Source organism: Mya arenaria, chromosome 11 (genome assembly GCF_026914265.1).
Source record: "Mya arenaria isolate MELC-2E11 chromosome 11, ASM2691426v1".
NCBI lineage: Eukaryota > Metazoa > Mollusca > Bivalvia > Myida > Myidae > Mya > Mya arenaria.
In genome coordinates this window covers 17,124,635-17,143,690 of record NC_069132.1, presented here as the reverse complement: position 1 = coordinate 17,143,690, position 19,056 = coordinate 17,124,635, and the positions used below count along the sequence as shown (strand labels likewise).

Below are 19,056 nucleotides of genomic sequence, written 5' to 3'. Positions count from 1 at the left end.
TTATAAAGGCTGTAATGCGTGTAGTTCATATCTTCCACAAGTGACGAATCCCTCGATAACAAACTTGGTTAGCGCAAATATATAAAACAGGGTTTATACTTTTTTAAACTAATTATTTACTACTGGGTATATATCGTATCGATGTATCGCTGTAGACAAAATGGCCGTTAGACATAGATGACATTTACCAGACAAAATGGCCGTTAGACATAGATGACATTTACCAGACAAAAAGAAAAGAAGACATATCGTACTATCACGCTTCACATTCATGTTATAAGGCACCGTTGAAACAACACCGTATCAACCAATCAGACATATCGTACTATCACGCTTCACATTCATGTTATAAGACACCGTTGAAACAACACCGTATCAACCAATCAGACATATCGTACTATCACGCTTCACATTCATGTTATAAGACACCGTTGAAACAACACCATATCAACCAATCAGACATATCGTACTATCACGCTTCACATTCATGTTATAAGACACCGTTGAAACAACACCGTATCAACCAATCAGACACATCGTACTATCACGCTTCTCATTCATGTTATAAGACACCGTTGAAACAACACCGTATCAACCAATCAGACATATCGTACTATCACGCTTCACATTCATGTTATAAGACACCGTTGAAACAACACCGTATCAACCAATCAGACATATCGTACTATCACGCTTCACATTCATGTTATAAGACACCGTTGAAACAACACCGTATCAACCAATCAGACATATCGTACTATCACGCTTCATATTCATGTTATAAGACACCGTTGAAACAACACCGTATCAACCAATCAGACATATCGTACTATCACGCTTCATATTCATGTTATAAGACACCGTTGAAACAACACTGTATCAACCAATCAGACATATCGTACTATCACGCTTCACATTCATGTTATAAGACACCGTTGAAACAACACCGTATCAACCAATCAGACATATCGCACTATCACGCTTCACATTCATGTTATAAGACACCGTTGAAACAACACCGTATCAACCAATCAGATCGAATAGTGAACACAAAGATGTAAAGCCTGAAAATATCAAGCTTAAACATCAGGTGCTGAATTCCGAAGCCTGGTGACATACATATTCATTACAGCTCGCTCAGATGACTAAATAATTTTCATTTATACTAGACAGAACTAGAATGCTTTAATAACAGGTTAGTGTAGAAGTAAATCGGCATATTCAACAATAAAATTAATATACTATTGTAATACTAATTTAAACTGTAATCATTGATCTATCTGAGACGATCGCGCTTCTCATTTAACATTTTTTCCAAAACATATGTGAGCCCGCCAATGGCGAGTTCGTGTTTACATACACTTATATCGGACCAGTCATAAAGAAGTAATTTATGATCGAGACTCTTTTGACGACAACAATACCCGAGTACTGCTGTTCCATGACGCCAACAATACAACAATTCTGCTGTTCCATGACGCCAACAATACAACAATTCTGCTGTTCCATGACGACAACATTACGACAATTAGGTTGTTCCATGAAGACAACATTACCAAAGAACTGATGTTCCATGACGACAGCATTACCAAAGTACAGCTGTTCCATGACGCCAACAATTCTGCTGTTCCATGACGCCAACATTACCACAATTCTGCTGTTCAATGACGCTAACATTACAACAATTCTGCTGTTCCATGACGTCAACAATACAACAATTCTGCTGTTCCATGACGCCAACAATACAACAATTCTGCTGTTCCATGACGCCAACATTACAACCATTCTGCTGTTCCATGACAACAATACCCGAGTACTGCTGTTCCATGACGCCAACAATACAACAATTCTGCTGTTCCATGACGCAAACAATACAACAATTCTGCTGTTCCATGACGACAACATTACAACAATTAGGTTGTTCCATGACGACAACATTACCAAAGAACTGATGTTCCATGACGACAACATTACCAAAGAACTGCTGTTCAATGACGCCAACAATTCAACAATTCTGCTGTTCCATGACGCCAACAATTCAACAATTCTGCTGTTCCATGACGCCAACATTACCACAATTCTGCTGTTCAATGACGCTAACATTACAACAATTCTGCTGTTCCATGACGTCAACAATACAACAATTCTGTTGGTCAATGTGTGTATGTCCACACACATTGACCAACCCACTTGCGTTCATACCCCGATAATGGCATCAGCCCCGCAATTCATTCCTTAAAAATACCCGAGTACTGCTGTTCCATGACGCCAACATTACAACAATTCTGCTGTTCCATGACACCAACATTACAACCATTACAAAAATTCTGCTGTTCCATGACGCCAACATTACAACAATTCTGCTGATTCATGACCAAAAATACATGAGTACTGCTGTTCCCTGACGCCAATATATCAACAATTCTGCTGTTCCATGACGCCAACATTACAACAATTCTGTTGTTCCATGACGACACCATTACTCTGAGTACTGCTGTTCCATTCCCAAATAATGTTGTTCTTTGACGACAACATTAGAACAATTCTGTTGTTCCATGACGACAACATAACAACAATTCTGCTGTTTCATGACGACAGCATTACCAAAGTACAGCTGTTCCATGACGACAGCATTACTAAAGTACTGCTGTTTCATGACGACAGCATTACTAAAGTACAGCTGTTCCATGACGACAGCATTACCAAAGTACTGCTGTTCCATGACGACAGCATAACCAAAGTACTGCTGTTCCATGACGACAGCATTACCAAAGTAAAGCTGTTCCATGACGACAGCATTACCAAAGTACTGCTGTTCCATGACGACAGCATTACCAAAGTACTGCTGTTCCATGACGACAGCATTACCAAAGTACAGCTGTTCCATGGCGACAACATTACCAAAGAACTGCTGTTCCATGTCGACAACATTACCAAAGTACTGAAGTTCCATGACGCAATCATTTCCAAAGTACAGCTGTTCGGACCTTTCATATAACGTTCGAATAATTCCCGCTTTTTGTGTTTTATTTGATGGTATATACTCCAATTTCTCTGAATGACGCAAACAAAACCTGCGTAATGGTTTTATGAAGAAAAGCCATACAGAACGTACGCACATCATGTACAATTCAATGTATAACAATTTATCAAGTATGATCATGTATCATGCACCTTGTACCATCGTTATGTTTATAACATAACGTTGTAATGTGTTGTAGAGGCAAACAACGCCACCAGGACACTTCTAGCTGGGTCAATAAGATTGTTATTAATACGAATGCCATTACCGACACTGTTGAATTTAAAACACCCCAGATAAAAGACGCTAGTGAATACGGTCCATTTACATGCCTGCTAACACAGTTTAGTTTTTTTTCAAGGATGATGACTCAAGTTGTAGTTTTGCCATGCAACATCAATTATCAAAGCTCCTCAAGAAATGAATAAACATAGACTTAGTTGAAGATATCCTGAATAATCAAGCATTTGAGTGACGCCATTTAGGATCAAGCATTTGAGTGACGCCATTTAGGATTGGCCAACTACTTTTTTCTATGAGAGTCTGTAAAAGGTCTGCAACATTAATAGACCAAGGCTTCCAGTTTGACTGGCTTTCAGGACAGCAAGTAAATGAAAAGAATACGAAATTATATGAACTTAGCATAAATCAATTGTGACTGGGAACAGTTTTTTATAGTATTATAATAATTAAGTGGTCTATAAAACTTATACTTGGCACAAACCTTGTTCAACATAAGTGTAAGAGCTGTTTCGGTGACAAAACAGTAATTCAACATATATCTAAACAGGATTGTCACGTTAACACAATTTGAAAAAAACAAAGACGAACGATGCACACATGAAACAAGTTCACACATAGACACCCCCAAGAGGTAATGACGTAATCTCTAAGTATTAGAAGACATCATACATCAGACAAGATGCTGACATAAGCAGATGAATGGTGATATCTTTTGATTCGTTACAATTGATTAACACATTAATATGCTCAGAAGATAACTAAAGCAGCACACTTTGATCGGACATCGCTCTTATTAATGTTTTTGTTATAATAATAGGTGATATAATTGAAAGAGAAGATCTTTTATGTGTTTTATCTCCAAAGAAGACATATCAAGAATTAGTCTGGATTTTTTAAATGTCTCTTACATGTCAATTCTTGACTAAATAGATGAAAGCATATATGAAAAAAGATTTTTGGCATGGTAAAAGCTATCAGTGATTAGAATCATCAGCTCTGCACATTTACATTTAATGAAGACCAGCAACAAGTAAGAAAAAGACATCATAGCTGGCAACATAGTATTGTGTTTTGTTTTTTTTTGCTTGTGGAACTCATAATCGCATTCCAATGAAACTATAAGTGCAAGGTCAGTAACGACGACCTACCTTTACTGCACCGATGGCAACCAAAGTTGGACAAAAAGTGTGAACTAATGCCGTCCAATCATCAACAAACCTGCCATTCACACAAACACCCACTCTCAACCTAGATAACACGATGACTATTTGACCCGTACGTTAACGGAACAAAGATGTTTCTTTAAAGGCAATTACTTATGCTATTACAACGGCATTCTAAAAAGAACTATGTCATTTGCGTTTGGAAAGAAACACCATCTGTCAAAATACACAAAATAACATGAAGGGTAATTTCTAATAGATTTGCTATTTCTACAAATTCATTTAATGGTTCAAAATGGACTAATATTTTCTTTTCCATCTGTACGTGGTAAATACTAGATGCATTGAAAAGGCTAACTTCTGACATCTCCTTTCTGGCCGCGGAATGCCAAGAGAAACACTAAGTAATCCCAAGACAATATCAGACTAATAAAACATTGATGTGGTCATTGATGTTATATATACGCGTTTATTGTTAACACATGGGGGCTATACTCCATCAGTAAAATACTTGTAGTAGTTGTATCGATATCGTTGTAATATTCGGTAATTAGATGAGGTGATGTGAGAGTCTGCTTTAGCAGGGAAGCGCCATGTAAGCTAGGGTAACTATGTTTTTGTTGAGCCGGGCTGTCGCCCGAATCCGAGTGTGAGCTTTAACAACTTCCTTTTGAATTGCACCGTTCAACTTTTACCTTAAAAACAGCTTTTCATCGATGTCCTCTTACTATTTTGGAAACAATTGGATTTGTTTTGTAATGAAAAACATTTACTATAAGCTGTGAACGTTTAACAACTTTAAGAATGAGCTGAGCACATTAAAAATTGCACTGTGAGACATTATATTTTGTAAGCGTTCTATGTCGTTAAAGTTACTGCATACCTTGTTGTCAATAATTAAGATATAGACATTCATATGACTTACATACTTCAGCCCAAGTATATACCAATCTATGTTGAAAGGCCTTCATACTAGAAAAAGAAGTGTCGGCTATGCTTCTGTGTGTTTTTTTCTGTCATGTGTTCTGTATATTCGTCAGAAATCACCTGTTTTGGGTTAATCAATAATCGTACAGTTATTTCAAACTCAAACGATAACATGTTCTTGGTTTAGTTTCGTTGCAAAATGCGGACAATATTATCTTATATAACGTTATTATATACTATACCTATCAACGAGGAGTTTTGTGGGTTGTTTTTTTTCGGAATATTTAGAATTGCAATGTACTGCCAAACCTACGTGCGGCAGTTTCAATTATTCATGATACTGAAAAACCATTGTTTTCAGCGCCAGTAACTATGAATAATTAAACAACAGAACAATAAGCATCTAACATTAATCTCTGCATTGAAAGCGCAGAATTTTATTGGTGAAGAAAATGACATGCATTCATGCAAATATACTGTCATCAGCCTGTACACCGTTCACTGCATCGTATGAATTATCTTGAAGCATAATATTATTTCTATTATATTAACTGAAGAATATTCAACAACATGTTAATCAAAAGGCGTTCCTTACCCGTACATCTACGATTTCACATGCCCATCAGGTATTGTATTGACATTCCGAATCATTTGATTAAAACGGTTTGATAAAGAATACTGGCCTAATTATTGCGTAATTAATATTTACAATGGTGGCCAGTGGATGGGAGACAATAAGAGTAAAGAATCATTATTTACTCAAGCAATCCCGATGTTTAGTATCAGGATTTTAATTGATACAAAGGATGACAATATGTTTTAGTTGGCGGTCGATATTAGCGGATGATAGTGTTTCATTATCCACGTCAATACCTGCATCCGATATCCATATGTCTCTCTTCAATTCGCATTTCTTGTATCTCTAAATAGAAGGATAGTAGCAATACATATAACGAGTGTTTATATGAATTTTGTGCATGGGGAGAAATACACTTATAAGTGGGGATGATGCCATAATGTTTTTATCTACAAACACGTTTCGAATAAAAATAATAGGATTTAATTAGTTTGACATTGAAAAGCAAGAAACCTAATTGTCAATCGATGTATTTTAACAAAGAAAATGAACACTCTTATAAAATCACATGACTAAAACACACTGTACATAATGAAATGTTGTTGAACACTAAGCAAGCCTCACATACGAAAAATACAATATAAACACTAAGGACACTAGTCACACACAACCATTATAATTTTATGTACGAGTATATTCTATATACTTACATATTAACTTCTCGTTTTCATGGGATTTGTTTTAATATTAAACAACACAACACGTTATTCCGATGTACATATATGCGAACAAATTGTCACAAAATGACCACTTCCACAATTACATCTCCGGTAATACCAGTTTCAACTCCTATGTAGAAAATATAACAAGCGCACTATCACACGTCAAATCCAATAACGTGATTGACGACAACAGATGTGAAAATTAAATGACAAAACTTAGCATATTTAACAACTATAGATATAACGGTCATATAGATGTATGCGTTTTTAAGTCAGTGCCCGTGTATAGATGGAATCCTGCAATGAGCTTGGTAATGCTATATTGCGGTGGAACTCTGCGGGTATCGATCGCATTGTCGCTGTATTGTCTACCGCTCACACCAATAGACTTCTCCAGCCATGTACGACCCAACCAATCGGTCACAGAGCCAAGTACGACCAAACCAATCCCTATTTGCTCACAAAACATATACGACCAAACCATTCGCTCACAGAGCCACGTACGACTCAACCACTCGCTTATAAAACCACATACGACACAGCCTTTTCTTCGTAGAGCCATAAACGATCCAACCCATCGCTCATAAAACCATGTACAACCCTGCCGATCCCTTGTCGCTTATGGAGTAATGTACGACCCAACCAAGCTCTCACAGAGCTACATACGACCCTACAAAACGCCTTTAAACCCGTTCAGCAGATTATCTTTACTTTGAATAAAACTAATGGTACATACATGATGATGCACACGTGATATGAACGCATGTTTTATTCTTTTCTGAGCATTAAGCGAACACAAATTTTGAAACACAGCAATAAACAAAAATAAATGTTAATGCTTTTTTCGATTGTTTTATAAAGATATATTTTATGCTTTTCGGTGGTTAAAAGAGATTCATCTATGAAATAAATTTGATAGTGTGTAATGGGATGGCGGTATTTTTTTTTAAATATGTCGTATACTTATTTCGCTTAATCGGCATTAATGGTTGAATATGACTTAAACCTGGATAGTCGACTGTATAAAAACAGTTTCAGTATTTGGTACTTTTTACATGCGCAAAGGCGGATTAAGAGGCCAGGTTTGCGGCTTGAGATTTCAACACGTTTGGGTGTATAAAAGTACCTGAATACGTATCCACCAATGGCGTAACTTCTGTATTGCACGTTGACGTTATGTTCGCCACGCCTGTATTTTTATTGGTCAACTAGAAAAGGCTTTTTGTAAACAAAAAATAATCATGAACACTTAAATAGTTAAAGGGCATAGTATGTATATATGAAAATAGATGAACCGCGCGTCTGAGACTATTGACTTTCAACCATTACACAATATCAGTCTTAAATCAGTTTTCAAATTTTAGCCCGTTCTCACGTCCAAATCCAATTTCAGCGCGCACAGGGCTGAGACACAATTTCAACGACGTCATTTCAGAAATGACACTACGTTCGCATACAACTTGGCAGGCTTTTCTGAAAAATCAACAATTAAATGCCATTTTATATTCTTTATAGGGGTATAAGAAAAAGAGAAAAAATGTTTGTTTCAGTGGTAGATCGCGATATATTGCACCTCGTGATCTACGGAATGCCGTTAGGGCCATCGCCTGTGAATGTGTTGATCTAAAACGCCATACTCGATAGTACGATGATAAACACGCGGAATCACGAAACTATGATAACGAAAAAGCGGCAGTACGATGATGATAATGGGATAATACGATAACGAAAAGGCCGTTGCTAGGCCACATGTGAAATATAATTCTGGTTCTCACTCTGTGAAATATATTGCGATCTGATACTCTATTTATTATTCAAATAAAAAATGATAATTCACTGTTTTAAACTTTGGCGCGCTTTACTGTTAAAATAAAGCCTATAATAAGTCAAATTTTATATACTTTAAAGGCATATCATTAAAGGAAAGCATGTTTGTTACAGTTTACTTCCTTTTACACTTAAAATGATTATTTTAATCGTGACATTCGCCATTCACGAAGTATTACTTTTGGTACTCATCCAATCCTGACGTCACCGTTTAGTTACGATAGAAGATACATAGATTCAGGCATTTACACAGTGTGTGTATACCACGTGATAGTTTGCGTCATAAATGCTACGTCGGAAGGCAATATTTTGATTAGAAAAAAAGACTTTAAACAAAGATATCTTCACTATTTCTTCACCATTTTAAATAAAACATAGCGCAGTCTACGCCGCTTACGGAGCCCCACCTTCGTTCTTTCACCAGAATTTGATTGCGAATTTAGTTTCTTAAAACACTTCGACAAACCTTTTCACAATACGGCCGTCTGACGGAGCACTGTCAAAACATCATTTTGGAAACAGGTTTGTCGAAGTGTTTGATGAAACTAATGTACTCATCAAATTTCGAAAATAAAATAAATGCGGGGCTCTTTAAGCGGCATAGACTGCTCTTCGGTTCATTTAAAATGGTGTTGTAAATAAAAAGTTATTTTTGATTTAAATCTTTATTTTAAGCAAATTTTTGCCTTCCGACGTAGCATATATGACGTAATTTATCACGTGGTATACACATACTGTTACACACTGAAGATGAAAATGGCTCGTTCACACTTGTGGTAACTGGATAGTCATTGTAAATGTGCTATAACGATTTCCAATGTCTAAATTATCTGTATATAATTTTCTGTTAAGTCGAGATTTTCATGTTAATGATTTTGTTTCTTTGCCATCAATATGTTGTAAGCTCTCACTCATATAGTAAATTATACAACAAGGCCAGCATTATGACCTCTACTTAAACATGGCCTTGATTGCATAAACTTTATAGGACCCAAGTTTAAGTTTCATTGCTACTGTGTTGAACGTGTGTATGGAAATCATACTTAAATCAAACAAATTAAAACTCATACAAGAAGACAAAATCAATCAATGCATTGTTGCGTCTATTGCGGTTTGTAGCAGGTACCCAACTTTTTTGTACGATCAATCACAGCCCAGTGGGAGTTGTGACATAACAAAACATGAGCGAGAAACAAGACATCGAGACGAAACGGAGTATGACCTATGCCAGGGCATCATAACATAACGCTGATACTGCCAATCATTGCAACATTACCGACACCACCATCATTATCATTTCATACTATATATATTTTTTTTTTTGTAAAATCATGCATGTCATGGTTCGCTTAACAATATACTGAACTATACTACGAAAATACACGACAAAATGGTACGATTTCATTTCATACATGTGGTTTGGCTTTATGAGCCTGTCTTAAAGCCACATGTAATTAATAAAGGTACCCTACGGAAGCGTGTAAACCATTTTGAAAAGGCTAGATTCCGTACAAGAATGTAGGCGTCATTCATCTGACATGGGTCGTGAAGGCAAAGTTCCATGCCATTTCTATAATAAAGTCTTGTGCCGACTCATTTACATGGTGAGAAATCGATGGAATGTTTTCACGATGCTCGGCAGTTGCACTGGAGATGTACGCTGATTGCAAATTGATTTCTGAGATCTGACATTTGACTCGTTACATGAATTCAAAACGAGCACATGTTTATATAGATTGTAAATGTGGTCATTGTAGCCTCTAACAAGTGTGATGCTCTATAGTGCTTAAACATACCATTGCTGACAACGTCACGCCACACTTAAATTTGTTTAGGTCGACAAAAAACAGACTTCTTTTCGACTTCCTTAAATGAAAATACTGGCTACGCTAATTGTATTGATGATTTTATCCCACAGCATAAAAGCATGATTTACACACCAAAAAGCGACGTTAATGTACAGGGGATTCAGGAAGTGGCAAACTCTGTGTTGGAAAACAGACAGAGTTAGTTTATTGAGTTTATTTCAACCAAGTCTACGTAATACTTCTTGTAGTTCTTATATAAAAAATCGATCCAAGAAAAACAAACCCGTGCCCAAACCAAAAGAGAAGTTTTGGCACAGTAACGATGGTGACAATGCCGCCTACATGTAGACACTATTGTTGATGTTTTATTTGCTAGCAACATGTGGGACCTCCCACGCTATTTGGCATAGGTCTAAGGCTGTGTGTCTTTATTATTTAACAGTATCATACAGTTAACTTAATCTCAGGCCATCATAACAAATTAACAATTCTTTTCCTAACTACTTCACGCCTTAAGCCTGTAGAGTATTGCTCTCCGTGTATTAATGTTGAAATATGTAGCCATGACTTTGTAATGCTTTGAGCACGACTTCCCTTAGTGGAATACTGAATTGATTTAAAGAGTCAATTAGCTGGACCCACACGCGGGAGCGACAACGGACACAGTCTTTTAACTGCAATCGTTATGTCCGTGTATTAGCCAAATTGGTCCTACTGCTTTACGAAATCAAGACTATAAAAGCGGATTGGCCTCCACTAGTTGTTGGAAAGGGCATGAGATACGGATGAATTATTGATGTTGGGGTTGTTTAGACAAACCATTGATCAATAGAAAACCGTCCCACCGGCATTCATTCTGGTTTTAGTCTCGTCCTTTTTGCTATCAGTTATTATATTACAGACATTCACGAAAATTCTCTTTTGATGAATGCAGTGGTAAGATATATTCACGAAACTTAAAAATGCTGCGGGTGATATAGAAGTAAATCAAAATTCCATGTATTTTGAACCAACACAATTTATCATTTGCGTAACAATTCTCAAAACAACATGCACGTGTACACGTAAACCAATCCCCTCTGTTCCAGCAATGTTGAAGAACAAAACTTATTTGAAATGAATTCTAAAAAACAAACACAATTTACGTTTTCATGATTTAATTTAATTACGACTTCAATGTTATTGCCATTAATGTAATTCATTTACTTCCCGAAAATAAACATTCCCAGACACATGCAGAAAAGTCAACAACACTCCAAGATCTTTTCTGCACGTGAAGTCAACAGCACGTAGGGAACTTCCAAGAATTGAACAACACCCCGGAAGCTTTCAGAGAAGTCAACAACACCCCGAGCACCTTCCGGGATGTCAACAACACCGCGGAAGCTTTCAGAGAAGTCAACATCACCCCGGATACCTTCTGAGAAGTCAACAACACTTCCGGGCACCTTCAGGGAAGTCAACAACACCTCGAATACCTTCTGAGAAGTCAACAACACCCCGGATACCTTATGAGAAGTCAACATACACCCCGGATACATTCCGAAAAGTCAACAACAATCCGGATTGGTTCCGAGAAGTCAACAACACCCCTGAAACCTACTGAGAAGTCAACAACACCCCGGATACCTCCAGAGAAGTCAACAACACCCCGGATACCTTTTGAGAAGTCAACAACACACCAGACACCTTCTGAAAAGTCAACAACACCAAAGATATCTTCTTAGTAGTCAACAACACCCTAGATACCTTCTGAGAAGTCAACAACACCCTAGATACCTTCTGAGAAGTCAACAACACTCCGGATACCTTCTGAGAAGTCAACAACACTCCGGATACCTTCTGAGAAGTCAACAACACCCTAGATACCTTCTGAGAAGTCAACAACACTCCGGATACCTTCTGAGAAGTCAACAACACTCCAGATACCTTCTGAGAAGTCAACAACACTCCAGATACCTTCTGAGAAGTCAACAACACTCCGGATACCTTCTGAGAAGTCAACAACACTCCAGATACCTTCTGAGAAGTCAACAACAACCCAGATACATTCCGAGAAGTCAAGAACAAAACGTGCAATAATAAAGTAATGTCTTCGTATGCAAGACAGATCGATTGAAATAAATTTAAATCAGATCATCTCTTATTGACTTTGGTAGCTTTTTCGAGTGATTTGTGTAACAAAATGAAGGTTTAGTTTCAACGATTAGTACCTGTATCAATTACTTCTTATAATAAAACCTGCGTATTTCGCGTTTATCGCTTTCGGTTGTGGTGTAAATCTGAATTATAAATGAGCTTGTCGGGTTAGCACGACTTTCACACTATATTTCATACCAATGTACATAAACCAGTAGTATTTTACAAATAAAATATTAAAAGTGTATCTGTATAATGCGTTAGTTGCCCCGAGTGAAAAAGGAATATCGTCCGTAAATACACATTTCTTCTTTATATTAACGACTTTTAAGAGTATGTTATAGATAATGCCTGGTCAAGGCCTATTTAAAATAAATGAACCGGGATATTTAAGGTATACACAATATAGTAGCAACGTCATGGTTGTATTAGGTGCATGGTTATATAAGGAGCATGGTTGTATAAGCTGCATGAAGGTGCATGGTTATATAAGGAGCATGGTTGTATCAGCTACATGAAGGTGCATGGTTATATAAGGAGCATGGTGGTATAAGATGCATGAAGGTGAATGGTTTAATAAGGAGCATGGTTGTATAAGATGCATGAAGGTGCATGGTTATATAAGGAGCATGGTTGTATAAGCTGCATGAAGGTGCATGGTTATATAAGGAGCATGGTGGTATAAGATGCGTAAAGGTGAATGGTTTAATAAGGAGCATGGTTGTATAAGATGCATGAAGGTGCATGGTTATATAAGGAGCATGGTTGTATAAGCTGCATGAAGGTGCATGGTTATATAAGGAGCATGGTGGTATAAGATGCGTAAAGGTGAATGGTTTAATAAGGAGCATGGTTGTATAAGATGCATAGTTGTATTTGGTGCAAGGTTGTATTAGGTGTACAGTTGTATAAGTTGCATGAATGTGTTAGGTGCATGGTTATATAAGGTTGTATTTGGTGCAAAACTGTATTAGGTGTATGGTTGTGTTAGGTGCATGGTTGTATTTGGTGCAAGGTTGTATAAGGTGCATGGTTGTATTAGGTACATGGTTTTGTTAGGTGCATGGTTGTATTAGGTGCATGGTTGTATTTTATGCAAGGTTGTATTAGGTGTATGGTTGTGTTAGGTGCATGGTTGTATTTGGTGCAAGGTTGTATAAGGTGCTAGGTTGTATTAGGTACATGGTTTTGTTAGGTGCATGGTTGTATTAGGTGCATGGTTGTATTTGGTGCAAGGTTGTATTAGGTGTATGGTTGTGTTAGGTGCATGGTTGTATTTGGTGCAAGGTTGTATAAGGTGCTAGGTTGTATTAGGTACATGGTTTTGTTAGGTGCATGGTTGTATTAGGTGCATGGGTGTATTTTGTGCAAGGTTGTATTAGGTGTATGGTTGTGTTAGGTGCATGGTTGTATTTGGTGCAAGGTTGGATACGGTGCATGGCTGTATTAGTTGCATGGATGTGTGAGTTGTATGGTTGTATTATGTGCAGTGGTAGGTGCATGGTTGGGTTAAGTGCATTTTTATATTCGGTACAAGGTTGTATTAGGTGCATGGTTGTATTAGTTGCATTGTTTTATTACGTGCATGAGTGTATTTTGTGCAAGGTTGTATTATGTGTATGGTTGTGTTAGGTGCATGGTTGTATTTGGTGCAAGGTTGGATTCGGTGCATGGTTGTATTTGGTGCAAGGTTGGATTAGGTGCATGGTTGTATTTGGTGAAAGGTTGTTTTAGGTGTATGGTTGTGTTAGGTGCATGGTTGTATTTGGTGCAAGGTTATATTAGGTGCAATATTGTTTTAGGTGTATGGTTGTGTTTGGTGCATGGTTGTATTTGGTGCAAGGTTGTGTTTTGTGCATGGTTGTATTTGCTGCAAGGTTGGATTAGGTGCATGGTTGTATTAGGTGCATGGTTGTATTTGGTGCAAGGTTGGATTCGGTGCATGGTTGTATTTGGTGCAAGGTTGGATTAGGTGCATGGTTGTATTTGGTGAAAGTTTGTTTTAGGTGTATGGTTGTGTTAGGTGCATGGTTGTATTTGGTGCAAGGTTATATTTGGTGCAAGATTGTTTTAGGTGTATGGTTGTGTTTGGTGCATGGTTGTATTTGGTGCAAGGTTGTGTTTTGTGCATGGTTGTATTTGCTGCAAGGTTGGATTAGGTGCATGGTTGTATTAGGTGCATGGTTGTATTTGGTGCAAGGTTGGATTCGGTGCATGGTTGTATTTGGTGCAAGGTTGGATTAGGTGCATGGTTGTATTTGGTGAAAGTTTGTTTTAGGTGTATGGTTGTGTTAGGTGCATGGTTGTATTTGGTGCAAGGTTATATTTGGTGCAAGATTGTTTTAGGTGTATGGTTGTGTTTGGTGCATGGTTGTATTTGGTGCAAGGTTGTGTTTTGTGCATGGTTGTATTTGCTGCAAGGTTGGATTAGGTGCATGGTTGTATTAGGTGCATGGTTGTATTTGGTGCAAGGTTGGATAAGGTGTATGGTTGTATTAGTTTCATGGTTGGATTTGGTGCATGGTTGTATAAGGTACATGATTGTGTTAGGTACATGGTTGTATTAGGTACATGGTAATGGTGGGTGGATCGTTGTATTAGGTGCATGGTTGTATAAGGTGCAGTAGTAGGTGCATGGTTGTGTTAGGTGCATTGTTGTATTAGGTGCAGTAGGTAGGTGCATGGTTGTATTAGGTACATGGTTGTGTAAGGCGCATTGTTGTATAAGGTGCAGTTGTAGGTGCATGGTTGTGTTAGGTGCTTAGTAATATTTATATAAAAAACAGTAAAAGGCTTCAGTGTATGGCTTTCAGGAAGTTTGAGAGCTTATGCGAAAATTTTGTTTTCATAAAACTGTTGCTGTCGAGTCAACAATTTCGTTGTATTGTATAACCGACAATGATGTATATGTAAATGAAGTTTGTCGGTAAATATCTTAACAATTGGAAATTGATCTTGATCGAAGGAGGTCTTCAGAATTGCATTTCATTCAATAGTTTAATTATAAGTCTCATAAATAATTCTCTGTTTGCAATCAACTGCATGATAACACGCCGTTTGCAAGCATTTGCAGCCGATTAAGAGCAGCGCACTCGACACTAAAAGTGTATTTTCCCCGAATGGTACCGTTGGTCCACGCCAGAGACAACGCATGGAACAGCCGACACCACATGTCCAGTGCGTGCGATCATAGTAGGCATAGACCAAATGTGCTGGTGTCACAAGCACGTTCACACAATGCCTGATCAATATCTACCAGTCCTTTGGGACCCCTTTACAAAACCATCATACAGTTTATCTGGAGACAAATGATGATGATGATGATGATGCACAGTGGATATGGTAGTATATGGGTCAATCGAAAGTATACTCTAATATCTCGTACAGATCTTGATTTTTGCAAGAGGTTTTATGTAAAAATGTTATTGTTGCCATTCAACTATTCAGTTGTCAGATAAAGAGCTTGCCTTTCGTCAATTAATGAATGCACCTGGTTGTATAATTAAATGGATTACTTTGACAACCTCTTACAAGCAAACTCCGACAACTAACGAGACGGGATCAGGTTTCCCATTCGCTTAATATAAATTGACACGAAGCTGGTCAACCATTAAATTGGCCAACAGAGGGATATTTTATATCAATTAACAACAGCACATGGTTGTATACTCCAATGGGTTATTATGACCACCTGGTACAAACAACCTTCGACAAGAGACCGTGCGTGGCTAGACTCTTAATCGTGTCATGCTAATTGTAGTAAAGTTGAAATACAACTGCTATGCATATCAAAGCGTAATACCGCAGGAAACTTGCATAATACACAGACTATCAGATTGATTTTTTATTTTCTGTCATTCTTACAACAGTAAGTCAGTGAGGCTTGAAACATACGCCTAACAATACAGCCACTTTATAAATGAACAAATTGCAAGTTTTTCATAATTCACGTATGTCTTCATTTTATGCGTTTTGATCTGTGTGAAGTTTTCCTGAACATTCGACGTACGACATGAGTCATTCAAATAAGATGTCGAGCTGTTACGCCATTAGACATAAGACATGAGTCATTTCCTGAACATTCGACATAAGACATGAGACATTCAAATAAGATGTCGAGCTGTTACGACATTGGACATTCAAATAAGATGTCGAACAGGTACGACATGAGACATTCAAATAAGATGTCGAGCTGTTACGACATTGGACATTCAAATAAGATGTCGAACAGGTACGACATGAGTCATTCAAATAAGATGTCGAGCTGTTACGACATTGGACATTCAAATAAGATGTCGAACAGGTACGACATGAGTCATTCAAATAAGATGTCGAGCTGTTACGACATTGGACATTCAAATAAGATGTCGAACAGGTACGACATGAGTCATTCAAATAAGATGTCGAGCTGTTACGACATGAGTCATTCAAATAAGATGTGGAGCTGTTACGACATGAGTCATTCAAATAAGATGTCGAGCTGTTACGACATTGGACATTCAAATAAGATGTCGAGCTGTTACGACATTGGACATTCAAATACGATATCGAGCTGTTACGACAAATACGATGTCGAGCTGTTACGACATTGGATATTCAAATACGATGTCGAGCTGTTACGACATTGGACATTCAAATAAGATGTCGAGCTGTTACGACATTGGACATTCAAATACGATATCGAGCTGTTACGACAAATACGATGTCGAGCTGTTACGACATTGGACATTCAAATACGATGTCGAGCTGTTACGACATTGGACATTCAAATACGATGTCGAGCTGTTACGACATTGGACATTCAAATACGATGTCGAGCTGTTACGACATTGGACATTCAAATACGATATCGAGCTGTTACGACATTGGACATTTAAAACATGATAGTCGCGTTAGCACAACACTGTACATTTTAACATGACTGATGTCCTGCTTGCACGACGTTAGACATTCGAAAATAAATGCCGTGCTGGCACTGCGTTGGACATTCAAAAATGTTGTGCTGGTACGACATTGGACTTTGTACATCTAAAACACGACATCGGACATTAAAAAATGCCGCGCTGGCACGACATTGTACATTCATATTTTAATGTCCAAAACTCAATGCTTTTGTTGAATATCCAATGTCCAATGTCATGTCAGCACGACATTCATTTTTTGAATATCCAATGTAGTAAGTTTTGCTTACTTCGCACAACCATGATTTTGCTTGATATAACGAGATTTACAAAGAAAAACAAAATCATAAGTCAAGAAGGAGACGCCTAATAATCATTGTTCACACATGCAAGAAACCTGCAGTAAAAAATCCCCAATACCCAAAAACTGAAGGTAAAAAACCGTTCCCATGGTATTGTAATTCACTCTTTTCCATATTTGAACGCAAGTGTAATTCAAACTGTAAATGCGCTATAAATAGACAGTTTGAATGCCCTTGACAATTCTAGAAACAGTATGGAGACAATTAAAAACAGTGTTAGGAATTTAAGATAATAACGCTTGTCATTTGAATCAATTTTATATCATATGTGAACGTAATGTAACACGAAGGACCCGATTGTTAAAATTACATGTATAAAACAGAAAAAGAAACTTCAGAACATAATTTCGTAATTTATGACTTTGCAAATGATCTTATCTGTAATATAGCAAAGTAGGCTTTGTTCAATGGCAATTACACGTGCTGCTGATTCGAGTTAAGCATAACCTTGTTCAATGGCAATTACACGTGCTGCTGATTCGAGTTAAGCATAACCTTGTTGTCAAGAACAAACAAAATCACGATAAGAAACATTTTTAATAAGTACAAAAACAATGAAAACTTACCTCCTAGATGAATTCAAACACCAAGCAAAATTATTTAAGAAATGTTCTCTTTATATCCGTAAGATCTATAAATGTCCTTTGTAATCTTTGAAGTGAAGTACCAACTTAATACGTTTCATGGTATTTCATGAGTTAGGTAACCTTAATTAAATAACATTAATACGATGTAGAAGTTATTTTGCGTTCGCTGTCATAGAACCCATCGGTCACTGTCACACTCCTATGAAAATGCACGGAGCGAGAAAATATATATTTTCTATGTCAGGCATTTTAGCTCATTTAAGCCGGAATGTAGTGAATACACATTGTCTTATTGTCTAGATTATCTAAGATATAGTTGTGCAATTAATAGATAATCTGATCAGTCGGATTGGGTAGCTTAATTGATATTTTGGACATTGAAGCAAACAATGAAGATGTATTCCGTCCTTCATGCAGGGTCAGATCTCTTTTGTTTCCTGATCACCAATATTGTCTTTAAAGTAATATATCAACTCGGTCGATGGGACGATATTTGTTCATGTACGTTAAATACAATTATTTAACGATGGTATGCATATAGGTTAAGTATTTTCTACTTTCTTGTCAACTATGAATTGATATAAAGTTGACTATAACACTGAGGTAATTACCCGATTACATATAATGTATTCATATTAAAAGTTTGCATCAAGGTGAACTCGTTTATATTTCGAATCATTCCAATGTTATTACCCACTTTATGTTGTAATTGACGACTTACAAAGTATTACTGTTTTTTTTTAAATGTTTTTGTTTCTAGTTCGTGTGTCCGCGTATG

The 19,056-nt window shown here is 37.2% G+C and overlaps 2 protein-coding genes across 14 annotated transcripts in view; both read right to left on the bottom strand.

Annotated features, from left to right (window-relative positions):
- The window catches only part of LOC128207716 (sodium channel protein para-like), a 73,868-nt gene extending 55,425 nt beyond the window's left edge, over positions 1–18,443 (bottom strand). For 12 of the 13 annotated variants that reach the window (XM_052910813.1, XM_052910810.1, XM_052910815.1 and 9 more), the window contains exon 1: positions 6,643–6,932. The gene's annotated coding sequence lies outside the window, so the exon portion shown is untranslated. Of the gene's footprint in view, positions 1–6,642; positions 6,933–18,257 lie in introns of those variants that run through there. The other variant, XM_052910812.1, reaches the window with a different exon arrangement.
- LOC128208374 (uncharacterized) lies at positions 2,480–2,953 on the bottom strand. Its single transcript, XM_052911934.1, has one exon. The coding sequence runs from the start codon at positions 2,951–2,953 to the stop codon at positions 2,480–2,482; it is 474 nt and encodes a 157-aa protein (XP_052767894.1).
- Positions 18,444–19,056: the final 613 nt, after the last annotated feature.